At 45.8% G+C, this 27,167-nt stretch overlaps 1 protein-coding gene across 10 annotated transcripts in view; it reads right to left on the reverse strand.

Moving 5' to 3' along the window:
* BCL11A (BAF chromatin remodeling complex subunit BCL11A) overlaps positions 1-27,167 on the reverse strand; it is a 98,159-nt gene that overhangs the window by 52,554 nt on the left and 18,438 nt on the right. Inside the window, exon 1 of one of the 10 annotated variants that reach the window (XM_032497602.1) lies at positions 21,916-23,701. The exons of the other annotated variants lie outside the window; for them this stretch is intronic. Within the exon in view, the coding sequence (XP_032353493.1) occupies positions 21,916-22,195 (280 nt within the window). The 5' untranslated portion in view covers positions 22,196-23,701. Of the gene's footprint in view, positions 1-21,915; positions 23,702-27,167 lie in introns of those variants that run through there. 10 annotated transcript variants of the gene reach the window in all.

The raw sequence follows: 27,167 nt of genomic DNA on the forward strand, positions 1-27,167 counted from the left end.
CTAAGACATATGGCAGAAATGTGGAAACTGTCTTCCAAATAGCACAAGACAGAAAGGGGGGCGGGGGGAAGAAGCAAAATCAAGCTGTTGAAACTGTATACAGGACACGTTTTCACACTAATCCAGTGCTCCTGTAACAAAGGACAGCATACTATGGGATAATTACTATGGATTATTATTACAGTTTCTAAAGCAAAAGAACAAAAAAATTTCACAAAAGACATATTATACATGCAGATTTCTAAAGCTTTAAAATCATATGGCCTTCGGTCTTCGGTGTGGGTTCCTGTGGGTTTACGGGTAATGCCCTAACTGAGCAGGACAGATGCAAACACAAAAAAGAAATCACAATAAACCTGAAATTCTCTCGTGTCATGGTGCTTACTGCCCTTTATTTCACAAACAAAAGTAGTTGCGCAACAGCTAAGCAGTTATTCATCTCAGGGAGCCAAGAGCCACCTAACGTGCTGACTGCCCCAGGGTCGTCTACCCTCTTCCCCAAACAACAACTGCAAAAAATTATACACATAAAAAAAGTAAGAGAAAACGCAAACTCAGCCACACTTGTTGTAGAATGTGGTGGAGAAGGCTTGAATGTGAAAGAGGAGCCAGAGAAAAGCTTTTTGGGGACACAGAATTCTCCCCAGACCACTCTCCCTGCAGCGGTTAAGTGGGCCACATGCAGCCCAGTTACTGAGTATGAGATTTACAAAACTGAGGAGGTTTTCAGTTGCTGGGAGACAAGCATCCCCAAGACACATTTCTAAAGGAATATGGTGAGAAGGCATGGAATGGCCAGCGTGGAACTGTGTGGGACTCTTCCCTTTCTGAAAAGGACTTTGCTTTCCTCCAAGGTGGGAAGGATATGATTGCTGGGCAAAGGACAGAAACTGGTCTCTGGGAATTTCCACTTCAGCAAACTGGTCACAGACAGGTGTGGCTGAGAGAAAGATGTCAGGAACTGGTCTCACCTTGGCTCAGGAAGAAGCTGGTGCTCGTACACCTGAGGCCATGGGAGTGGCTAGAGGCCCTTGGGTGTCCCTGAGAATCTCTTTGACAACAGGGCTAGACCTCTGGGCTGGAGGCCTAGACTGTTCTATGAGCTGTCCCTTGGGTCTCCTATGATTCTAGAATAATTTGTTCTACGTGTAGCAAGGCCAGCGCCATAAGGGAGATTGAAAACTAAGGCCTGCCTTGAGGGTTGTTCAACTCGGGCTCTGAATGCTGCCATTTAAGATCTTCCTGGAGACTTGAGGGCAAAGGAGCTCCTTGTATGATAAGGAACCTACTGCTAACAAAAGATGCTCCCCTGTGAGCCCTAAAACCTCCAAGACCCCCTCCAAACAAAGGTGGCTCAGATAGAAGCACTGGCTCCTATTTCTCATCAGACTGCTAAAAAAATCACCAGCTTCTGGACTAAACATTCAAGCGGAGTCCAGGGCAGAAAGCAATTTGTTTGATTCAGGCCGTTGCAAATTATCTCCAAATAATTTACTTGGTCTCAGCCTTGGCCAGCTTGGGTGTTATGAGGATTCCAAGAATTATTTTACTTTTCCATTAGAGGGCTCTCCACTCTCCTTTCAAGGAAAAACACTCTATCTGCCAGCCAACTTCTTTCCAGGAATGGGGAAAGGGAGGAGGAGGACCTGAGGAAAGGAGGACAATGGGTTTCCATACGAAATTCCAAACCCCAGGCTGACCAGCAGACCTGAGCACAGCAAAGACACAAAGATGTCTTCGGAAAAGGACTCTCTGGAGGTGCAAGACACCACGGCAGTGGATTCCTGTCGCACTTTAGGCACCTGGAGAGGGTGATGTCCAGGGCAAGAGGCAGCTTATATACCTAGTTCCAAATCCCATGGTCCACAAGCAGCCCTGATGATTTACCTGAACTCTGAGAAAACAAGCTCAGGGAAAGAATTAATGCAAGAAGCAAAGCACACATTTCTGAATCAAAAGTTGTCTCTGGAAGCTGAAGAAAAATATAGAAGGAAACTGAGTAAAAAGTTCAGGAAAACACCTTCCCTGACAGACTACAGTTAGAGTTTGATGTGCGTCATCGTGGCTACAAGCCGTCTACTAGAGCTCTCCTAACTGTCCCATGAGGACCACTCTCCCTTCCCTCCCAACGCTTCCCCAACAGGGGAAGTCTACACCCACAGCCCTAAGCGGAAGAGGAGGAGAGAGAAGAGGAGGAGGAGGGGGAGGCGGGGAGGAGGGGAGAGGCGGGCAGAAGTGGGAGGAGGGGAAGGGGAGGAAGGAGGAGAAGCCGCCCCACAGCTTGGGCTGAGCACTCCACCCTCCCAAGTACCTCCAATGCCTTCCACCCTAGAAAACAGCGACTCCATCCTTCCAGTCACTGAACCAAACATCTTAGGGTCCACCTTAACTCCTCTCTTCCATATACAATCTGTCAGCAAATGCTGTTGGTTTTATCTTCAAAATATGTCCAGAATCCAGCCCCTTCTCACATTCCTACCACCCTGGTCGAAGCTGCCAGCATCTTCCCTGGATTTTGGTGAAGCCTCCTGACTGCTTCTGCCCCACCTCCCCACACTCAGGTCTCAAAAAGCAGCCCAAGTGACCTTCTGAAAACTAAATCACACGATGTCACTCCTCCAGTGGCTTCCATCTCTCGGGGGGTCAAAGCCAGAGTCCTCACAATGGCCTACAGGCTGGCGCTGGTCTCCTTCCCTCGGACCCCAGCTCCCACCCCACTCCTTTACACCTTCCACTCCTGGGCCCCTCCTCCTCAACAGCCAAGCAGACTTCAGATCCACTGTCCACTCAGCTAGGAACCCCCTTTCCCCAGAAAACCACAGGGCGGTTGCCTCACTTCCTGGGAGCCTTGCTTCTCATTGTGGTCATCCCTAACTATCCTATTAAAAACATGCCCACCACACATTCCCCATTTTCTCTCCAAAGCAGTGTGGCCATCTTCTTCTGATGCTCACTGTAACTCACCTGTTTATTCATTTACCGTCCGTCTCCCCAGCTAGGACAGGAGCCACAAGAGCAGGGCATTTGAATGCTTTGATCATTGCTATATGCCCAACCCCAAGAACAGTTCCTGGCATGTGGCAAAGTGTTCAAAAAAATTGTTGAAAAATGAATGAGTGAACCTCCCGAACCCCAAACTGCCAGGAGGCCACTCAACACTGTATCTATACACTGTATCTATACACTGTATCTATACGAGGCCACCAGGCAGCCTGACCTGGGCGTACTTGGGCTTTGGAGTTTGAGTTTGAGCCAAGTTTCATTTCCCCCAACAGCCTTGAGGCCCAGGGGGAACAGTATCTCACCTTGTAATATAAATGGAGGGGTTCAGCTGGTTTGGGGAGAGGAACAAGAATTGGTGGTGGGGGGGGGACTCTTGAGAGGGGCCAGTCAAGACCAAATGAGAGTCTTTCCCCTAAGGCTTATGAGAAGTCTCCAGAAGGGAAGGAGGCTAAGAACCTGGGGAGGTGCCAGCCTTCACAGCTACCCCAGCTCTGTGGTCCTTGCACACATTCCCTGCAGCAAGCCCCATGCCCAGGCACACTGAGAGGCAGCACGTACACCAGTGCTGGGCATGGGCCCCGGGCCAGGCACAAAGCCCAGAGGAGCCAGCTTCCTGCACGGGGTTATTCCTCCTCCACGTGTGCCTTCAGGCTCTCCCTCCTCCTGGTAGGGAGGGCGTGGAGGGGGCCGTGGTGAGAGGACAAATCCCTCACACCTGAGAGCCCGGGATCAGCCAGAAAAGTGAAAGTACCTTTTCCCACCCGGGCGTACATTTTGACAGGTGAATAAATGCTCCCTGGTAGGCAATAACAAGGAGAAGTCTGAATTTAAAGAACTTGCCAATTTGAAAAGTAATGCCATTCTCTGTGACTCCACTCTATTCTGTTACCAATAAAACACTTAAAGATGCTATTCATGCAGACATAAAGTGCTAATGGCCACTTGTTAACATGTTTCATAATGCTAATATTTCCCTCTGATTTCCGACAGTTCTTTTTCTTTCCTTCTTTCTTCTTTTTGGGGGCTAATTTAAGTTAACAGAGCGCTAATCTGATTTGAAACTGAAGGCTTAAAGAGCTACGGTCTACGTAACTGCACTATTAATGACAACCATTGCTTTACATGTTGCACCGTTTCACGAAAACAATCATCACTCAGTCAAGGGATTTTCTGAGCCATAGAAAAGCCGCAATAAGTTGAAAATGCAATAGGCATAGAAGAAGCTTGTAACGTAAGACATGGTGGGGGGGGTGCCATTAATTCTCTAAGCTTTGTGCACTCTGTTTCCAAGAAGAAGAAAGATGGTAAAGCAAGTGGGTATTTTTTTTTTCTTTCCAAACAAACAAGTAAGAATATGAGGTGCTTCATCTGCTACACCCAACTTACCAAGTTGTCTTTCCAATAATCAGGATAAGTGTTCAAAGGCAAAAGATCCGGCTCAGTACTTAGTACTAACTGGGCCAAAGATACAGTAACTCTCCAGAAAACACAAGCATCTCAGCAACTCCAAAAGGAGTAAGTGTGCAGCCATCTGGGCCTCCAGCTTTATCCAAACAACTTGGAAGGATGAGACACACTGGCTTGAGGAGTCTGCAAAGGCAGCTTTGCATGTAGCTTCCCTGGAGAGCTGTGGGAAGAGGAAGCCTGCTGACCTGGGACGCTTTAAAGGGGGTGATTCAGAAGGCACCTAGACCCCACATCTAACTCTGCTGAGCTGCTAAAGGCGGTTGCCTGATGTGCTAGAAAAAGCATGGGTTTGGGACTCAGAAAAACCTATCTGGGTTGTGGCTGAGCTCTGCTAAGTAGCTGGGTGGCCTGGGCAAATCACTTCACCTCTCTTGGCCCAGGTTCTTTAGATTTTCCAGCTGCGTGCCTGGCTCTCAGCTATAAGGGATTTGCCCCCCATGCATGCAACCCCCCCCATCACACACGTGTCTACCAGATGAGAAGTCTTCAAGAGAGAGCACCTGCCTGGTCTCGCTCACCTCTGTATCTCCAGCACCCAACACAGCCAACACAGTGCTGGGCATTAAATGTTCAATTAAACACATGCAAAATTTTAAAAATGAGATTAATGGCATCTGCTTCTCTTCTCAGCTCTAATTCTTTGATCCTGTGGAAATAAAAACCTCCAATCACTTCATGCTGCTGAGCTCATTTAAGAGGCTTCCCTGATGTAGACACCAGGGCATCCCCAGGTTACCTAAAATTGGTTCGGAGCCTGGAGAGGTTCACAGTCGGTGAAGTCAGTTTATTTTCTTTCAGTTTCTTAACTATGAGTCACCTTTAACGAGGGGTGGGAGAACAGGCAGGTTTTACTGCAACACGCATCTACAGCGAAAGCACACACTTGACCACGCAGCCCACCCACATGGCAGCCACTCGATGACACACAGAGAAAGGAGTTCTACCCGTGAGCCATCTCAGAGATGAATCTCACCCAAAAACGAACACCCAGGGCAACAGCTGATGAGTCACATTTGACCACACCACCAGTTCTGGTTACCTCTGAGAGAGGCAGAGAAAGGACAGCCCACAGGACAGTCACCTTTGGGGAAGAGTTTGAGGACTCACCCACCCCCGACCAAAATCCACATAGCATTGTTGAAGGGTGGTGAATGACTTTCTCTTTCTCATCCAGCACTACTCTTTACAAGGCCCTTGCCTGGGAGGAGGATGATCAGAGTAAGGGACTCACGTGCTGCTTTAAGTAGGTTTGAGGCTCACCCCCACCGGCCCCAGAGTCCAGGCAGTCAACACTGCTCCAAGATGGGAGAATGTGGGACAAGGAAAGGACAAGGAATCTGGTCCTAGGAGAGGCACTAGATGGAGTTCCTGTCCCCAGGGGCCCACTCCTCAGGTGCGTTCACTGCCAGATGATAAGCAAGAAGCTGCTTCCATGTCCCCCTCTCGGCTACTCTGCAGCAGAGGTCACTGCCCACTGCCCTGGAGCCAACCACCCTGGGGAGCACCTTCCACAGGCGTGGGTGCTAGGTCGGCCTCTGGCAAGAACGCCTGCTTTTCCTCTCTTTTTGGAGCATATCTTCAAGTCCTGCTGGGATCTTCCCTGTCCTGCCCTCTCCCTTCTGGATGCCCCCACCCTCCAAGGGCTGGCTGCCCACTCCCACCTACAGCACAACTGACTCATCCCTGGCCAGGATTGGTAAAACGTCTCCCACCACAACTGACACCCCCACCACGCAGGTATCGGGAAATCAGAAGCAAGACTCAGCTTTAGAATGAAGCACAGCTGGGCCAACACCTCCAAAGGGGGCGCGTGCTACCAATACCTTGGGGCACTTCCAGCCAGCAGCGCTCCCAATGGCTCTCCAAGGGGAATGTGCTGGGCCACCCCTGGGGTGCAGGTGGGAGTGCACGAGAAAGACCACAGCTGAACCAGAAGGCTGCGGGCTGCCCTGGCCACTGACAGGGCAGCGAGCCCCAGCCTGGCCCTGCCGAGCAACCCACTACTTCTGGACAGTCCTGGGACTTGGAGAGCAAGCCACTGACACCACAATTCAATTGAGATTCTTTCTTCTTATGAAAGAAATCAGAGTCGTGCAAATACATCTAGTTGTTCTGGATGACTCTCTGCAACACACTGATCAGGGTAACCGGAAGAGAGGACTTCCCTACTCAAATATCTAAGGTCTTGCACACACATACACGAAACAAAAATAGAGAATCGCCCTTCAAAGCCAACCCAGCGTCAGCCAGAGCTGTGAGGAGGGCCGTACTCAGTCCCTCTGAAGGCAGGCCATTCTCCCTCCTGGTAAACTCCAGGCTTCTGCAGCGGGTGGCTCCCAGCTTCCCACACCCCCAGGGGGCCCCCAGCTGCCTTCCCCAGTGTTGGCCGCCCTAAGGAGCCTCCCCATACCCACTCTCAGGTAAGAAGGAGCTGGAGCTAGAAGCAGAGGGCTCACTGCTTGGCCAAGAGAAAAGGCGGCTGCGGAGTGAAGGCCGTGAAGACACCATTCCTTACCCCAACCCCAAGCTTTCTCATTGTCTCCACAGGGAGAAAGGGGGGGAATAAAGTCGCCCTGCCTCAGCACCTTTCCACGTCAGGGAGCCAAGGCATCCAGTTCAAAGTCGGGCCTTTCAGTTTCCAATCAATCAGCCAGAACGAAGTATGAATTAAACAGCATAATGAACCAGCATTACGTGGGGCATGAAAACACACAAAATAAAAGGCGATCCCTGCTCTCAAAAAGGTTATGGTTCAGGGAGGAGAAAATACCAACACCCACAAGACAACACGGACCCTGTGGCTGCCTTCCCATGAATCCCAGAGCAATGCTTCCTCCAAAGAGCACCAGCCAGGCCTGAGCCAGGTCCCCACTCAGATATTCTTAGTTACCTGCAGAAAGGGCTTTGGCAATTCAGTTCAGGGGAAGGCAATCCCGAAACAAGCCCTCAACGCATGTATGTGGGACCAGGCTACTTCTTTCCTCCTCGAAACACAGCACAGTGCTTTCAAGCAAGGAGAATGTGGCGGTGCACAGAGGGGCAGATGGAACCAGGGTCTGACACCGACTGAGGGGTTTCCAACCGACTTTTCATCACCCAACCTCCCAGCTGCCCCATTTCTGCTCCTGACTTGAGACCGGAGGCAGAAGTTCCCAGACCACTGAGCCCACCGTGAGTTCATACTGCGGGGATTACCAAGTCACCTCTGGGCTGGGCAGAACTGGAAGTGAGTAAGTCAGTCTGAGAAAGATCCAATCAGGGGATGTTCTCTGGTCTCTGCTGGGCCCACACCCACACAGGGGTCCTGGGCTGCAAACACCTTGGAGTCTGAAGGATGGGTGGTCCCTCTTCTCATCACTTCACTTCCGTCTTCACTGACTGAACTGGGGTACAAAAAGGGGAGGCAGGGACAGAAAACGCAGCCTTGTGGCTATACGCCTGCAATTACTCATGCCATGTCTGTGTGCTCCCAGATGCTTTCCCACGTCTGTAATGCTCTTCATATCATCCTACACACTCATGACCACCTTTCCTCACCCCAGCACACAGAAGATGTGCCTATGACGTGCACCTGGGCTTTGTTTTACTATTAAACACAATGACCAACTCCTATTATCACAACACAGGTTGTGCTGGAAACTCAAAAAAAGAATTGGCTCTGCTGGCTCGCGGGGAATCTGGGCTCTGCTTCTCCAAAACCTATGTTCTCCAGATGTCAGCGGAAACTTATGAACAGCTCTCTCCCCAGCAGTAAGTGAGGCAAGAAAGGCCACTCACTGTATTTCTCAGCCTCCATGAAGTTGTCACTGGGAGAGGAGCCAAGAGGGAGGAGGCACCTTCAGAGACAGCATCATAACTCTCCGTCACCTGGTGAAGCAAAGAGGTGGCCAGGGAACTTGGGACAGGAGCAGAGAACTAAGTTCAATGTGGACAAGGACAGAGAAGGGGGTCTGGGAAGAGAGACTTGTGGCAACAGTACAGTTGGGCGTGAAAGTTTAACTGCACTTGAAGGTGGCTGACGAAGGTATGGGATTCCTAGTGGACATCCAGCTGAGTGTGAGTCATCAATGAAGTGCTGGTTCTTTAAAAACAAGCACGATATCCAAGTGCGGAGGTAGGAGTAAGGAACGTGGAAAACACTAAGGCATCTTGTCATTGTACTCGGCAGTAATTAGACTAATGTTTGAGTAACAGATCTGGGAAACTAGGAAGTTCTTAAGAGAGGTACAAAAATAATAAATGGGTTTAAAGATAACAGTTCAAGTTTAGGGATTAGAGATTATTCAGGAAGGAGCAGTGGCAGGGAGTAGAGGCAAAATTCTAAAATAGGAGGGATTTCAGCCCAAAGCTGGTGATGAGATACTCCATCTTCCCTGGAATGAAGAGGAAATGGGTTTAAACTGAAGCATGAAGGATTTAAGGTAGACAAAGGGAAGGATTTCCGGCTATTGAGAAACGTCTTTAAAAATAGAACCCGTCTGGTAGAGGAAGAGGTTGGGCCCATCAATTCTCAAGAACCATCTGCCCCTGAGAGAGGCACCACCACCCCAATCCCATCTACACCATATGCCCAGTGATCTGGATAAAAACGCCAAGATGTTCCACGTGCACCTGGTGTGAACTTTAGGACAGCCACACTGCGGGAGCCCTATCAGGAAACATAGCAGGAAGGCCTGCTCAAAACAGGGCAGAGGACATGAAAAAGAATGAGGCAAAGCAACCCAACCATCCTCTGCAATGGTCCAGTTGGTTGGTTGTTGTTTGGGCTTTATCACAGGATCCCTAGGTTAGCATGGCCCAGAGAGCTCTGGGATCTTCCCCACCAAGCTCCAACTCAGACATTTAGGCTGTCGCACATAAAAGCACTGGGAGCAGCATGAGTCTCTGAGAAGAAGTCAGGAGGGCCACCCTGGGTCCTGCTGGACCAGGAGAGGCTGTATGAGTCGGGACAGAGAGGCAGGGATGAAAGTGTGAGGCCCCGGGCTTGTCAGTTCTATCACTGCCTGGTGAGTGACCTCTGGCACCTCGCTCCCCTCTCAGCCTCAACCTGTCTCATCTGCAGAATGAGACGGGAAATGACAGAGCTTCATGATTCCACATCTACATGGAAGATGCTCAGTAAACACTGACTTCCCTCGCACGAAGGAAAATGTCCACACTCAAAGACCTGGACTGTCTCCTGCGATTCTGCAGATACTGGTCAATGAGGAACAAGAGCCTTGCCCTAAAAGTCAATTTCAGGGAAAGAGAGAAATTTTTTAAAAACCACTTTAAACTAATTACTGAGCCTTAGCTACCTTAATTTCAAAAGGCAAAATCAGGCCCAACGTTTCTGTATCCAGACTCCCTCCGACCAGACTGGGCCTGGCATCATGTTGTCTGGTTCCCTCCAGCAGCATGTGCTCCCCCGCCGCACACGGCACCGGAGGTGAAGGCGACACTGGATCAGAGTTTTAGTTCCATGTGGCTGTGTTGCAGCTGGTAGTGAAGTGAACCCAAAGAACTCTGTTACCACTCAGTACTAATAAAATGTATTTATTTTGTAAGTGTCTGTGTGAGAGCGGACTCAAGACCATGCCTGTAAAATGACATTCCAACTCACCTGCATTTCAATTCACTTACTCAAGTGGAGAGTACGAGGTGGGGACCAGCATGGGAGGTCATCACCCATGCGGGCGTCAGTTCTCACACGCATGGACCTGGGGGACGAGGTGAGAAGCACCACGCTCCATCTGAGAATCACCACACACCAGTCGTGGGGGGGAGGTGGGGAGCTCAGAGACAACACTCAGCCCGTCAGAGAATGCTGAGGAAACTAAAAGCCTGCTTATCGTTACAGAGTTCCCTTAAAAGCCCCTCCAGAACAGACGTAAGAGCAGGAGCCACAGGGTATCCTGCGGACCCAGCAGTGACAAGGCAGGCTCCAGTCAAGTGGACGGACCCAATCACTGTGCTTCTTGGCAAAAATCAAGGCACAGTCGTCCATAGCGGCACTTGACGCGGCTGCTTGTTGCTGACCTCCTGTCACTCAAGGTGAGACCTGAAGTCACGGCACCCACCAAGTCTGTCTCCCCACCATCCACAGCAAAAGGAGAGCTAGGGCAGACATCTCTCCACCCTGGAGAAAAAGTGGAGAGGAGTGGGATTTCCCAATCCTGACCCTCTGGGAGGTAATGCCAAGCCAAGGAGTTTCTTATCTCCCAAGTACACCAAGGGCCCTTTCAAACACAGGCTACAAAAAAAAAAAAAAAAGGTAGATGTGAAAGTGGGGCAAGAAGGGGCCCACGCGTATTCAGTACATGGGGATCAACATCTTTAAGGCATTTTGCGGCCTTTTTGATACTATAACCTCCATATTGAGAGACATAAAACACAAAACATTACACCTGTCAGGTGCTGTGCCCTGAACTATCTCCAGGCAGCTGAAAGTCAGTACATCAGACTTCTAAAGACGTGAAAGTTAAAGATTAAAAACATGTTGGAACGCTTACTTCACACAGTGCCAAAAATGTGTCTATAACCTGTTAGGAGGGGTGGGTGTGGAGCGTCGTCCAAGAAAGATGACAGCACTCGCGCCACAAAGAGAAGACCAGGCCCCCACTTGCTTTCTTCCCTTTCTGCCGTCCTTCCTTCCTTCCCTCTCAGGGAAATTCCTCCGGAAACCTGACATGTTTTGCAATAGCAGTAAGTGAACCGCTCCAGAGAGTGAGGTGGGAACCGCTGGAATTCTGGGCAGATGTCTCAGGCCAATTCCGTTCTGACGCGTGAGGTCAAAGCTACTGGCTCAGACATTCACGTGGGCATGGGAACGTGCTTATTCAGAAAAGGGCTCCAGGTCACATCCTGTATTCTCCTGAATTACTCCAATGAGAGTAAAAACCCACTGAAAGCTAAAAGACTTTCATAGGGCATTGCCATTTGCCAACCTATAACTGAAGCATTCGTGCCTACGCTGAGTTAACTCTCTCTTGACATTGAGTCTAAAAGTTTGCATCTACTTAGTCTCCTTTTCTCTCTGGCAAAAACCTCATGTGACTGGTAAGCAAGTACGGTACCTCCTTCAAGTAACTCAGCTTAAATTTTCACTTGCGGCTCTACGTATTAATGCACAAATGTGTATCGGATGTAGTGTTACGGCTTCTTTTTCCAAAAAAAATTGAAAAATTCAGAAAGCCAAAGGAAACATATTATACCTTGAATGGCATGTCCTATGGGTAAAAGACCCCTCAAAAAAAAAACCTGCAAAATTATTTATGCAGGAGTATTAAAATTTTCCTCAAAAGTTCCCAGGCAAATGGGTGCCTCTTTAATTTTCACCCTTACAATAAACTCTCCTGCAGGTTTTGTTTATTTTGAGGAAACATTTCACTTTTTTTTTTTCCAGACATGAGGTGTGAATGATGCAAAACAGTATTTGGATATGTAAACTGAATTATTTGCATAATGTATTACTAATCAGTGAGTATAAATTCTGGAGTCTGAGGAACTGAAATCAAGTGCCACAGAATTTTTTAAGACCTAGATTATAAAAGCAAAGAGCATTGCCCTTCCGTGGAATAACGTACACATTTGCATTCCGTTTATAAGAGGGAGAAATTATCCCCAGAGAGTTTTCGGAAGCATCTTTAAAAAGTGATGTTGATGTGCACTGCTTTGCTCTGACTCAACAGGATGAGGCATAAAGGTCCTAAATTCACAGGCACAACTACACCGAGCACAAGCACCAAGGAGGAGATATTTGTGTCTAAAAGAACAGACCTCCCGCTAACCCCCGTGTGGGTCTGCCTACTGGACCTATAAGAATCTGAGACATAAAGCAGGACAGGGACAGCCAAACATTCTGCCTACACCACCCATCAGGTCAACTTGGTCACCACATAGCAATGAGCCAGAAATCATCCACACCCTTCCTCTGTTGGTTTCCATTGGTGTCTTCATGCAAGCTTAGCCCCTTTGCAGAAAAACACGGATGTGCAAACAGTAGAAAGATTATTCCAGCTTCATACCCTCCCTTTGCTAACCAAACACAATCCAACTAAGCTGGAGAAACTATTTGTCTAAACACTGCTGTGAAGAAGGAATGAAATGCAAAGAAGAGGAAAAGGAGGTGTAGCCCAGTGGTCAGCCCCAGACAATGGCACCTTTCCCATCCCCCCCAACAGGGGCCAGTCAGGTCCCTTATCACCCAAGGGTCACCGGCATGCTCTGAACTCCCACAGGTGCACCTCTGAGCAGACACACAGAAAAACACACATACATGCACACACACACACCAGTCCTGGAGGGTGCCAGGTTACATTTCTACAACAGCTGCTCCTATTGTCTCCTGCCAGTGAAGCCAAACTAGCCTAAAATTTAATTTAATCTGCTGTAAACCCAAGTGTCAGACACTTAGATGGCAGCTAAATGCGCCACTCTCAAGATAACTGAGTGACACTTGCTAATAATAGCCACCACATGAAGGGAGCAGGAGCAGACATTTTGTGAAACCAGGGGGACCTGTGCCTGGGAACAGCTCGGAGAGGCTGGTCTCAGCTTCTAGGTAGCAGATACGGCAGAGAGCAGACCCACCCTGGCTCCGATGTGACAGGCTTCACCGAGACCACTGGTGACCTCACTTTCAAGCTACAAGGCAACACGCCTAGATGTTGCTAAATAGGAGAACACAATGCCCCTTTGCAACTGTGCAACCACTGCACCCCTGCCTTTCATCTGTCGAGGGTGTGGTCCACCTCCTCTCAGGCAAATCAGCCAGGGCTCCAATGGCCACAGGAATACCCAAGAGCCTTGTCTTCCTCAACACTACCAGGGTAGTAGGCACTGCCCACTTGCTTCTTCCTAACACCCCCCAGGATGAAAAGAGACACCAGTGCCAAGATTCAGTCAGACTCCATCTCCAACTCTTCTTCATGCATGGAAAAAAAAACCATGGGCTCTCCCTTCTACCAGGAGAATGCAGCACCATGCACAGTGCAGACCCTAAGACAACCCCCTTAACAGTGAACCTTCCCGATACAAGACTTGGGCTCACAGGTACTTTCTTTCCCAGAGGACACCTGCCTCCTCACTGCCTCTGAGCCAAACCACTGACAAAGAAACAACACCCACTGCCGAACAAGGCCATTTTGCTCTTTATCATCAGGCAGCGCCTTCATTTTTGGGAAAATCTCACACATACACAGAGGTAGAGAGAATGGCAGAAATCACCTCCCAAGTACACATCACCCAACTTCAACCGTTAGCAACTCGTGGCCAATCTTGTTTTATCTATCGCTAACCCTGCCCACTGATTATTTACACTAATTCCAGACATCCTATCATTCCATCAGTAAATACTTCAGTATGCGTATTTTTAAAAGATAATGATTCTTTAAAAAAAAAAACCACAAAACCATTATCACACCAAAAAATAAATAAAGTGGAAGTAATTCTTTATCATTAAAAGAAAATAGAGAAGTTACTTTAGACTCTGAAATACTTCTTTCCATCTAGGTTATGCCTCAGAGAACCCCTTCCACCAAGGTTTAAGACTGAAGCTTAGGAAAAGCCAAGGAAAGCGCTGGGAGAATCACGCTCTCTAAAAAGGGTCATGGACTCTGTTTAAAGCTATCTTGCACTTCAGCCCAAACTCCTGCTCCTGCAGTCCGTTTTCATACTTGGGGCCAAAGGCACCCTCCTGAAGTCCTCTCTGAGGGTTCTTACCCCTCACATCAGCCTCCAGTCCCCGAGTCTTCCTTACTCCTCACCATGTGGCCCACCCCCACACTGGGCAAGCAGGTGCACTCCCCGTATTCAGAACCAGTATTTATTTTCCTTTGGGGAAAGTGTTCTGGACGGTTCTGCTCAGAATTCATTCGCAGAGCATGTCTTGGATATACAGCTGACTAGATATGTCAGTTATGTTCCAAATGGGTTTTCACAGGTCAAGGTTCTGAAAGCAAGAGCAAATACTATTTTTAGACAGGATAAGGTCACAATGCTTTTAGAGACAGTGAGGTCTACAATAAAACCTATTGATCAGCCTCTGGAACTACTGCTCCAGAGAGACACAGAGATTGAAACAAAAATTGCCTGGCCGTTTTCTCTACACTCAGTGGGTAAAAGCTTGTTGGACTTAATATCTTTCAGGATATAAAATAAGTAAGAAGTAACTGTGTCCAGATTACTGAAGTCCATTTAACCAGATGCAGAGGTGGGTCACGGGAAATAGACTCATGGCAGAACTCTGAAGAAGGGACTTCCAGGCAACAAGTGTTACAGCCACCGCCAGAAGGACCAGACTTCTCAACTCTGTGAAGGCAAAAGGTACAGGCAGCCATTTATAATTTCGGCTGGAGACTGTTGTCCCTAAATCTGCAATTATGCCCCTCAATCCAGGGCTATGTGAATAACAGACCCTCAGAGACAAATAGCATGAAGATGGATTTGCCTAAGTTAGAATCTGAGGAAAAGAGGTAGTTACATGAACAATATTTTAAACTTTTATATTAACTTAATGGAATCTTGGTAAATCTAAAGACCTTCCTACTTTCTCTCTCAACCTCTCTTTCTCTATATAGAGTGTGTGTGTGTGTGTGTGTGTGTGTGTGTATACACTATATACATACACTATGTATATATACATAGTGTATGTATATGTGTATTCATGTAGTATGTACATATGTATAAATTATGTGTATATATATCTGCTATGTCTTATGATGAGTGTTGCTGTATTTGGGGATTTTTTTTTTTCCAAAAGAGATCACAAATCTTTTATAGGTGTACCACACAAGGCTCCAGTAAGAAAAACCATTCATTGCATGTGAAACTCGAGAAATAAATTTAGAAATCATACACACACACACACACACACACACACACACACACAGGAGCCCAAGCAAATGAATCGTCCAGGCACAGAAAGCCACTGGCAAGTTATTTAACCAGCCCAAAGGTTCATGAATTTACCAAAGTTTTAGCAACAAACCCTAAATAATTTATTTAGGGTTTAAAATAGGACCTTTAAGTAAAGACATTACCATAATGGACCATCACATCCTAAACTTCAGCCAGAGATCTGAAACTTCAAAGTCAATTATGCTCCCATAAATACCTCACCATGCTCAGCAGTGCTTGGGATTGTTTTGGAGACTCAGGACCACAGAAACTAGTGTGAAAACTGTAGGGTATCTTCATTTATCATCTGCTCCCATCTCACAGCCCCACTCGCAAACAAAAACGTGCCATGGTAAACATAATCCATACATCACACTGTGACACATTTGACCCCATTAGTGAGCCAAGGCCGTCCTAGCAGCAGCGTCGTATCACACATTAACAACACAACAGCTGATATATTTGCACAATGCAACTGGAGGAGGGGAGAGAGACTATCAGGCTGTGAAATCCTAAACTTCATATCTGAATACATATTTTGTCTCCTACCTCTTTGGCATGAATGTTATCATGCTTTCTCTTCAGGTAATAACCGAAGGAGAAAACAGTGCCTCGAGGTGGCTGCCATTCATTCAGTCTGCCCGTTATCTTCCTTTGGCTTAAGTTGGAGCTAAACTTTTTCCTTTTCCCTGTTGGGTTTTTGGTTTTTTTTTTTTGCCAGAGACAGAAGAGCATGCAAAATCTGAAATAGCTGATTATCACTGCACTTACAGAACACTCCTAACAAAAATCCCCGAAACATTATAAATTAAAGAGGCAGTAATTTAAATAAATTACTTTTTTATTGAAGCTATAGATTTCAAGTGTCTAAGTCTTACAAGAAACATGGATTTCACAATTGTTTCATTTCCTCCTTATTCTTAGTACATGGCATAATAAAAGAAAGTTTCAGATAATCATTATCCAAGGGCTAACTTTGAATGTTGTTTTTCAGTATGCTTCTGAAAACATCATTTTATAGCTAATTTAATGCCATGTATAAATGGCATTTGCTGGACAGCATGGAAAACGGAAACGTCCATTCTAAGAGTCAATGGTAAACACCGAGTTTAGAAAATGTATTGCAAAGATCACATGTCCCTAAAACGGCCATATGCTTTTACCTACATGATGAATAAAAAAAGAACATTTTTCCCTCAATTTATGCTGTCTTCAACACTAACAGAGGGAGAGTTCTTCTAAACATGTTGCATCGGATGCCTTTAACAAGCAAGAATTTGTAACTCCAAGAACTCAGCATATGTAGGCTATGTCCATACAGAGAAACCAGCTTTTGGGGAAGGAAGAAGGAAAATATCACTGAATTCAGTCAGTTAATTGAATTTAAAATACCTGGTTGTTTGAATTCAACTGATTTCTTTGTCAAACGTATTTCTATTTTGACATAGTTACAGTTGCCCAAAAAAGCAAACTTGGAGAAAATACACATTACACTCTCTAGAGTTTATGAAAAAAACAGCTTGCTACAATTAAAAGATGGAGAAATCTTGTAAGGCTGGAAACTTCTGTGAATTATCACCATTCCATTATACCACGCTTCAATTTTGCTTCCAGCAATTTGAAAGTTGCCCTTAATCTTTCTGCCGAGGGACCAGGAGTCCAAGCCTTCATCTCCAAGGTAGCTTCCATCTTTGAGGCAAATCATGAAAATATTCTGGCCTCTTTGCAGGTGAGTCCTATTCAGCAACTAGATTCCAAAATGAGCAGGAAGGAGGGGGAACTTGGGAACATGCCTGTGGTGTTCAGAGTAGGCTAGTATATGACAGGGGCTCAGAGACCCAGCTGGTCCAAACTACCCATTTTACAGATGAAGAGACTAAAATGCCAAACCTCAAAAAGAACCTCAAGGTCTCACAGCTCAGGATCAGATCCAGGCATACTGGTTCCCAGACCAGTGTCTTTCCACTATCAATAAAAGTCAAAGTAAACCTCAATTCTCACCACCCACCAAACCAGTCTTGGTAATTTTCCCACTGCCTTCATGAAGAGTAAATGTCCAGTTACAAGGCCTTTACAAATCTGTATTTTATCTCTCTCTCTTTTTGTTTTTACTTCATTGTTTGGTAGTCAAAAATAGTTCACCATAATGCTCTCAACTGGACTGTCTTCCTTTATAAGCAGATACTGTAGCTTGCTAGGAGTGAATACTAGCAAGGCTGGAAACCAGGATGTCATTTTTTTTTAAAGATCATAGTTTTTCTATAACAATGATTTCACATTCTAGGGCAAAACAGGTATGTTTTCTCTCACCCTTAATTTCTGCGAAATCTAGACCAAATCAAATTTAAAAATTAGCGAAAATCCCATATTTTAGGACGATGTGTTCTAACAGAAAGCTCAGGTTGCCTTTATTGTGCTTTTTCTTCCCCCAAAAGATTTTTAAATAGTTTTCATTTTCAAAAGGATTTCAACTTCAGATTGTGTGGATGCCAAAATCTCTATACATCTAATCAATCAATAAATAAGACAAACAAAGCAGCATATGTTTATCCTTTACCATTTGGGGAGTGTACATTAATTACCACAGATTGTCTCCTATGCATCTCCCCGTCCACCATCGCAGACAGCAGTTCTCCAAAGGGTCCACAAAATAAAAATGTATGGGGTAATTAAATGGATATTTATAATTAAAACTTAATAATTTGCATCAGGGACAAATGAGCTCTGATTTTAATCTGCAGCGCATTTAGATTAGCCCAAAGATAGTGTAATTTGGTGGTTTATAGGCCTCCTCTCAGATTAGGAAATAATACCAAGCCTTCCAAGACAGCACGCCTGTGTCAGGAGTGTGTTAAGGAAGAAGATGCAATGAAAATGTTTGACAACGTGAAAGCAGCCATAAATTACATGACAACTGTGTAAAAGTCATGATGAAACAAATAAAGGGCTGACCTATAATGCGTCTGATTCATTGTGACACACACAACTCTCTGCACTAATCTCTGCCCAGCCAACGCACTCTTAAGCGGGGAACTACTTAGCACCGGGAACGCTGTAAATTATCACTAGTCAACAGCATTGATTTTTAGTCGACATTTCAATCAGGTTGAAGTAGAAATACTACCCAGCTCATCCAACAGCCTCTTAACCAGTCCGCTGCCCCTGTGCGGTCTCCTCAGTTATGGCTTTGTTAAATTTCCATTGCTCTCACCATTCAATATTTATTATAGCGTTGCCACATCCAGGCACTTGGCCTGAAGGGTCACCAGCCTGCCTCTTGGGACATTAAATTCATGTTACCTTAACGAAGGCAGAACCAAAAAAAAAAAAAAAGAAAAAGAAAAAGAAACAAAAGGCCACCGTCAGAGAGCTGGCCAGATTTTCAAGAGAATGGAGAGAAAACTGGGGGTGGGGTGGGGGGGTACACAAAATAGGGGCCCTGAAGCTATGATATTCTTTTTTTTTTTTTTTTTTTTATCATTTCAGCTTTTCAGTCTAGGGACCCCAGCAAACAAAACTCAGAGCTTCTCTTCTGGGATGATCAGTCCTGAAGACGCGGCATGTAGAGACACAGAGAGCCTGGGGAAGAGGTGAGAGGGGAGGAAGGAAGCAAGGACTCAGTCCCAGGGCAGAGTAAGAACTGAAATGGAAGGTTTGGCGTTGTCCACCCACATGTATTCTCACCAGCCACCTCCATCCCCACCCGCAACTCAGAAGACCACTTGCATCCACGCCAATGACAACATCTTCGTGGAGCATCTATCTAAACGATCTTCCATGGCTCAAAGAGAAGGGTTAGCAAATGAGCAGAGCTCCCACTGACACTCTTCAGTCCTGAGGCCAACTTTTCAGCTTCCCTATGGGACTTCAGCACACAGTAGGCACCTCCTGACTACCCAATGACTCTGAAATTATATAATGGTGGTCTATGGTGGCCCAGCCACTCCAAAAGGGTGGGTAATAAAAGGAAAACCCTGACATTTGGTTTTGGAATACATTATGTAATCCCTCTGCAACGAACCTCAGGTCTTGCTTCAGCAAATATTAATGGTGTCAGAGCAGCCTGCGGAGTGACTCGGGGAGGCCACCATGCAGCTGAAAACCCGCCTCAGGGAAAGCCACATGTGGATCGTATGGAGTTGTTGACTGCAGTTTCCATTCAAAAATTCCCCCAAATCTCTGAGCATGCTTTCCGGACTCGCCTCACCACAGCGCTTGTTCGGCCAGAAATGAAAACCTCCTTGAAGCAGATTATTACCCCCAGGACCCCCTACATACACACACACCCACATGCACGCATGCACAGACACACACAGACTCACTCACTCATGCACTCTCTCCTTCACAGTGTAAATCTGATTCTCTCATCCCTTTAAAGGTGTGGTCAGTGAAGAAAATGCCAAAGAAACAATAGAACAGAACTGCTGAAAGCCAGACTCCACCAGCCCTTCCTTAAAAGTCCTAGCTGAGTTTCTTGGTCAGCCTACTGCTGTCTCCCAATCAAGTCACACACATAGTAAAGCCTCCTCCCTTTTCTAGGACCCTCGCCCCACTTCTGGCTCACTCTGGACAGACAGAGAAGTGACTACTTGCAAAGCAGAATTCCTTACATTGCTGCTCTTTCCAACAGCTCCCAGGCTCCTCCAATACAACCAGGACAGCTGCCCAGGGACTGGATGGGAACATTCCTCTCCTTCCCCGAAGACTGAAAACTTGACCACAGAACCCATAGGAGGGCCAACCGTCCAGCATCAGAGCTTCCCGCCCAGTTGGTGCCCAGCCCCACTGCAGAAAGCTGCAAACCTCTGAGGAGGTGGCAGACGGTAAAGACTGGACATCAAAGGATGGAATCCATAACCGTGAGCCCTTAGGGAGGGGAGGGTTATTTAACCCTTGGTGAGCCCCGATTTCCTCCTCCACTAAATGGCACCAACAGGACTTGCCTCCTGGGGTTGCTGTGGGGTGGACTAACAATGGGCTGGACCCACAGTATGGCAATGGCAACTCTCGGCGTACATCCTGTGTGGCAAGTAAGTCACGCTTTCTCTCATTGACTCATTGCACCAACCCTGGAAGGGAGGTTCTTTGGGGTGTCTCCATTTCACAGAGGTTAAATGGTTCCCCCAAACCCTCTAACCAGTCAGTGGGGAAGCAGGACTCGGCACCCAAAGCGGCTGTGTCACTCACGCAGGCACATTCTCTGGGTAAGGCAGCATATGCCTGCAGGCAGAGAGGCCAAGCGGCGAGGGAGCTGCCAATGGCGAGAAGCCCCCCACCTCACCAGATCTGCCAGGGCTACTGAGCTCTCTCCACCCAGGGGCCCCTTCCCACAGGAGCCCCTCCTGAGGCAGAAAGAGGCAGTGAGTGCTTGAGAACCATCCCTGCCCTATTCTCCTCCCATCCCAGCCTGCTCACCCCATGCAGGAACAAACTACCTTGAGATCCCAGCTCTTAAAGGAGAAAAACGTTCTCAGCCGTGAGTCATAATCATAATAGTAACTGGTTTTTCTCAAGTATTTACTTGAGAATACAGGCACGTCTCCTCATCAAAATCTCACAACGTCCCATGAGGTAGGTCCTGTGATGCCCCCCACATTACCGAGGAGGAAACTAGAGCTTGGAGAGACGAAGAAATCTGTGCAAGTTCACACAACTAGAAATGGCGGCAATTCTTCGCCATTTCATTCCATGTACTCAAAGAGGCGGAAGAGGAAAAAAAATAAAGGAGACACACTTAAGAGCTTATTTCCCCTCTTTCAGACCCTCTTCCCTTTCTCACCACGCAGGTTACAAAAACAACCTCGGTAGGAGAGAAGACAGCATCCCAGAGCTTGGCTGAGTTTGGGGTTACCTGTAGGATGAGCCCAGAGGCCACCCAATGTCCCCAGTTTCTATTTGCCACTAGGTAACTGGGAAAAAACTCACCTCCCTTGTGAGGCTTCAGCCTGGAGAAGTAAACATGATTTCATCATATTTTACATGGATGTTCACGACAGTGCCTTTTCAAGTCCATGATGGGAAAAAATGTTTTTTATTGTGTGAACTGCATTTCAGACAGGCCTCCAGACCACTTGGAAGCCCCTGGTGTCCCCTAGGTGGAATTCTCTGAACCCTGTGTTAGACCCAGCAGCCCCTCTGGTGGGAGCCAGAACATGCCTCCTGCCAGTGAGTAACAGGGAAATTCAATTACCTCGCCACTTGTGGCAGGAGGGCAAAGACTGCACATTAAAAGAGCCAAAAATGTCAGGAAGTTATTGGGCTGATGACTCTTGCTTGCCAACACTCATAAGTGAATGCATAATGTCACAGTAAACTAAAAAACACAGAAGCAGACCAAAGAAGATAATCGAGAACAAAACAAGCCCAGACACATGGATTTGCCACCAGCCGTGCACGGAAAATGCTGTGCTTCCAACGAGGGCACTTTTTCCCCACCCCAGCCTTTCCTGGACCTTGCTTGGTATGATCTTGCTCAGCCACCAACAGATTAGTTCACAGGTCCTTTCCAATGAGTAGTTTAACTTCAGCCAATTTAAAAAAAAAATTTGATTTCCAGCGATTTCCTACCTGAGCACGTCAACCCACTCGCCGTGCCCCGCCCTGGCTCTGCGCACGGATACTCGGCGCATGCGCTCACACACCCTGGTGTCCCAAACAAACCAACCCTTCCGATCCAGGGCCCTCCGGTTACTGGCGTTATCACAACCCTATTTCCCAATGGCAAACCAGGAAAGATGATAGATCCTGTGTATGTAGCCAAACGACTGGCCTCAACTGGTTCATAGGGGGGAAAAAATGGGATGTGTATCTTTTTTTCCCTTGCTTTTAGCCAAAGATCTGGGAGCATTTGATGTACAGTCAGCAGATATTAAAAAAAAAAAAAAAAAAAGGAAGAGAGAGAGAAGGGAGAGAAAAAAAGAGAAAGAGAAAGAAAGAAAAAAAGAAAGAGAGAGAGAAACTAAAAAAATAAAAACAAAAAACAAAAAACAAACCCCACCGCTGAAAAGGCCTGGCTGCACTGGGGCCCTGACACGCTCTCATCTAAAGCTTGGCCCTCGGCCAAGTTCATCTGTTAATGGACAGCCACAACCGGGGCCTGCACCTCCCCCACCTCCCCTACTCTTCTCTGTTCTCCTACCTCTTTCGAGCTCCTAAAAACTAGACATCGATTATGTCTGCGCTTTTCCCTTTCTATTCAAGATAAACAAAGTGCTTCAAGTTCAGGGCACACCCTGGGACCCTTGACAAAACAATCTATCATTCTGTCTGCTAAACCAGTCTGGCTACACCACGACCGGAGAGCAACGCTCCCAATGTACAATTTTCCCTTTGTGCTCCTTCCCTCTTGCCACTAACCTCTTTTCTTTACCACCTTCTCCGGAGCAGATGGACTTGACCACTTTGCTTAAGCCCCTCCCGGTAACCTCAGACATTAAAGAAAAGGAGAGAGCTCCTGGCTGCCCCTCCTCCTGCCCAGTTTTCCTTCTCCCTCTGTGGCCCCCACTTCCCTCGGACACATACATGCATCCTGTTAGACCCACACAATCCTTTCGACCCTCTCACCACAGACACTCACCCAGAAAATAAATTAAATGCAGGACTGCCCCCTCTTTTGCTCCCTGTAAGAACATTTTAAGTGAGTTTTGTTTTAAATCATATCCATTAATTTATCCTGACTTGCAATTAAATGTGAGTATACTTTTTACAACCAGTACGGAATGTATTAATTATAACTACAAATGGTCAAACAAGAGCACAGTCCGTCCTAAAAATATGAATAAAATACATAATAAATAATATTAATGAAACAAAAATAGATTCATAAGCCTTGGCCAGGGTTTTTATTATTTCATGCAAAGGAAAATCCAGCCAGTGAAACTTGCTACACATACTTTGGCAGGACCCTGGCCAACCACCACCACTGAACACTAAAGACTGTTGGGGGTACGGGTGCAGCAATGCCCTGGTGTTGGGGGCTTCTGTGCAGATGCCACCTTGAGAGGCTGACTGATGGCTAGTGCACAAAGCAGAGCCCATAATATCTCACGCAGCTTTCCCATGTGGTCGGGAAAAGTTACCCACAGGCTGCTTCCCCTTCCGAACGCAGCCCAGGCTGTTATTTCAGTGCCCACCCTCCCCTGGAAGGACAAATGAAATTCTCTAGACCCAAAGGGAAATAAGCCCTGCTAAATTAAGGGCTCGGGATTTGGGCCCCAACAGCACAGTTTACTACGCTGGGAGCTGCCTTTCCTCTTGCCACACCACCAGACCCCTGCTAACCTGTCTCCACTTCCCACAGCCCCTCGCTTCACCCCAGCACTCCCTCCCCCCTCCCCTCCCCCTCAATCTAACACACCCACTACACAATTGAATCTAATTAAGATCAGGAAGAAATTTGCATTTTCTTTTCACTATACCCCCAGTAATCACAGAAGTTCTTCAAATTTTGAGAATTTTGTTCCTCTGCTAATTATTTCCCTCATTTTGCATTTCAAGGCACAAAGACAGTCTATCTCACTGGTGGTCTATTAATAGTTTGAAGTTTTGAGCATCAGAAGGTAGGGTGAATTTTTTTTTTCCTTTTAAAACTATTCTGTCATTTCCAGTTTTGTAGAAAGGGTTTTTGTTGTTGTTGTTATTGTTAGTGGTGGTGATGTTAATGTCTCTTCCAAAAGACAGCTTAGCCATGCCATTCTGTATATTATGATTTGGTCTCCCCCTTAACAATAGTTACTCTCTGCCTGATTTACAGAAACTTGGTATGTGAATGGCAAAAAAAAAGAGAGAGAGAGAGAAAGAGAGAAACAAGAAAGAAAGAAAATTCCTTGGCATAAGTATATGTTTGCTGATCAAATTTCAGATCATGTGTTGTTCATTATTATGACTTTACTTGAAAAACAGTTTGCCACAGTGAGATGGATTTGCTTTATAAGCTTTCTACCCCTCCGCTCCCTTTAAGTACTTTGAAAAACAGTACACTTTTTTTTAAGGTACATTTAAAGCATGAACTGGTTTGGATTAAAACAATGTTTCAGCATCCGTAAATTCCCTCAAAATACATTTTTAAAAGACTTATGCAAAGCCACACATGATTTGAGGGAGCTAATGAGATTGTCCCACCAACAAAATTCAATGGTGATTTAAGAAATTCTAATACTTTTCATTTACTTCCTGTAGAATTATTTGTGTACTTGACATTTATACAGTCTCTCCATTATATAACCATCTACTCTGGGTACACTAGATGATGCCAATCTATTAGACTGAAATTTGTACTCCATATAAGCAGAAGTTTCCAGTCCGTTTTGACTTACCATTATGTTTCAATGTAAAGTGTTATTATAGCTGAGTATAAAGCACAGCTACTCCACGCTCAGGGTTTTTAACTCTAATACTGTAATCTTTCTTGCTGCTTCTAGGGCTGTGTCAGTGTTTACATTCCTGGAAGTTAAATAAACCGACATGGCAAAACTCCTGGATAGACTGAATAATAAGGCTTGTGATGACTAAATTGTTTACTTTTTACCTTGTTAGGATCCCTTTCTTGTAAAGTTTGGGGGAGAGACAGACAGAGGAGGAATGAAGAGGGGGTGTGATATGAGATAGAAAGAGAGAGATTTACACACTGGCTTCCATATGTCACGAAGACCTTCCTACCCATAACCAACGAGAATGAAGCAGCCTGTCTAAGTTAGCTTTGCTTTTTTCGATCTGTTTTGTTTTCTTAAATACTGGGTCATCTGAATACCCCCTTGTCTACTAACCCTCCCCCCAATAAAAAGTATGAACATTTTTTGCCCATTTTCAAATAGCAAATTATCCATTAGATTTCATCATATCTTAGTAAAGCAATTACATCAAGAAAATGATAGTGCGTGTGGAATCAATTATGCATGCAGTTGGCCGGAGACCAAAGGCTGTGAAGTCGGAGAGGGCAGAATCGCTCGACACACACAAATAAAAAGCCCCTGGATCTCACAGATGGACCCCATCAGTTCATCTTACTGCCTAAAAAGTTCATGCACTTAATAATTTATTTGTGTTCTGGATACTGTTTCCCAGCTGAATATTAACAACTTTGAACTGAAGCATGCTTTTAGCATGGTATGGATGGAAGTCATGGTAGGGCAGTGCTAGGGTCCCTCGGAGGTTAAAATTGTAGTTATGTTCCTTACACACTGTTCATTTTCCATCACAATTTATTTTCTTTCATTAAACATTCCTTTTAATCAGAATATCAGTTTCAGTGTTCTGATTCTGCTTGTTAACCAGCGATAAACTCATAAACCAAAGATGAGCATCAATAATACAGCACAGGCTATTCAAAAGCAAAGGCAAACACCAAAATCACAGGCACTCAAAAATCGGAAACCGTTCATTAGCACCTTGTTTTCACAACCAGGGCACTTGTGTACCTTGAGGGAGGCACCCGAGAGCCCAGAGACCACGATTTACTTCAGTGACTAGAGGAGGACACAGCAAGAGCAGAAGCTGAAGAACGAGGCCCCAGGAAAACTTACTTGAGCTAAAAGATAAAGAAGTCAGCCAAACCCAGGCCCAAGACGTGGAGGTGCTAGCCATCTATCCAAAGCAGAAACCCAAAGCATTGTTAGAAAGGTCTGTAGTCTGTAGCCATCTCTCTTCCAAAGGAGCCTGATGTCTTAATACAGTGAAATCTCTCTGCCATCAAACTGCTAACAGTGAAACTGCCCGACAACTTCCATGGGGGAACAGGGGCAGGCAGGACATATTTCTGTATGTATCTGGATGTGCCTCAATCATACACTTAAATTTTACTGTCTTCTCCCCAAATGAGAACAACTTCCAGCCAACACTTCCACCAACTGTACTTAACATTAAAAGAAAACGGATAAAACATATGTCATTACTCAAGGTTAGACTTCTAATTCCTCAATTCACTAAAGGAAACTTGGCAAGAAGATGCATCATTTTGCTCCTTTCTACTGGGGCATCCGAGGAGGAGAGCCACTGAGGCAGCTAATACACAAAACATGATCAAAAGTGATTAACAACAGCTTCATATGCAAATTGCATTAATGAAGGAGTGCAAAGTCATCATGTAAATTAAATATGTCAAATCTCTTGGTGAACTTTCAATCTTGAGAAGAAAAAACACGGCTTTAATTTTTTTACATCATCAATTTTGCAAGATTGAAAATCTAAGAATCTTGGTGCTATAAACAATTTTCACCTTTTTTTTCTCCTTCAGCAGGCTGACAGGCCAGCCTGATGTGCACCGAATGTACATGTTAATAGGCCAATCAAAAATGCAAAACAATTCGCAATTACTGGAAGGACCTAATGGTCATTAGAATTTACAACTAGGTAATGAACTGAAGTCTGCCCACACCATGCATATTCATAAAGCAATTTAGCCTTTGAAGATTAAAGAAGTGCTTAAAATTCAAATGAGCTTTAGCAAATTATCAGTAAGATTCATCCAAAAAGCAAAGGGTTTTTCTTCCTATGATTTCCTCATTTTTTTAATGCAAAATTGTTATATCTTCCAGACTGAGCTTAAACTAAACATTGAGCTTCTAGTGAAGCCAAGGGGCTAAGAGACAAACAGAGGCTGCAAACATCGTTACGGACTTTGTTCATAAAACTAAGCCCTTAAGAGCCAAACCTATCTCTAAACATGGTAATTTATCAAAAACAGCCTAGAGTTGCTCATAGGCAATACTGCACAGTCCTCCAACAAAACAGATTAACGAGAGTCCCACCACCCTCCCAAAAAGCCTTTTTCCCCTCAAGTTGAGTCTCCTGTGTAAACATCCACTATGGTATAAAAACAGCTT

Source organism: Camelus ferus, chromosome 15, assembly GCF_009834535.1.
Source record: "Camelus ferus isolate YT-003-E chromosome 15, BCGSAC_Cfer_1.0, whole genome shotgun sequence".
NCBI lineage: Eukaryota > Metazoa > Chordata > Mammalia > Artiodactyla > Camelidae > Camelus > Camelus ferus.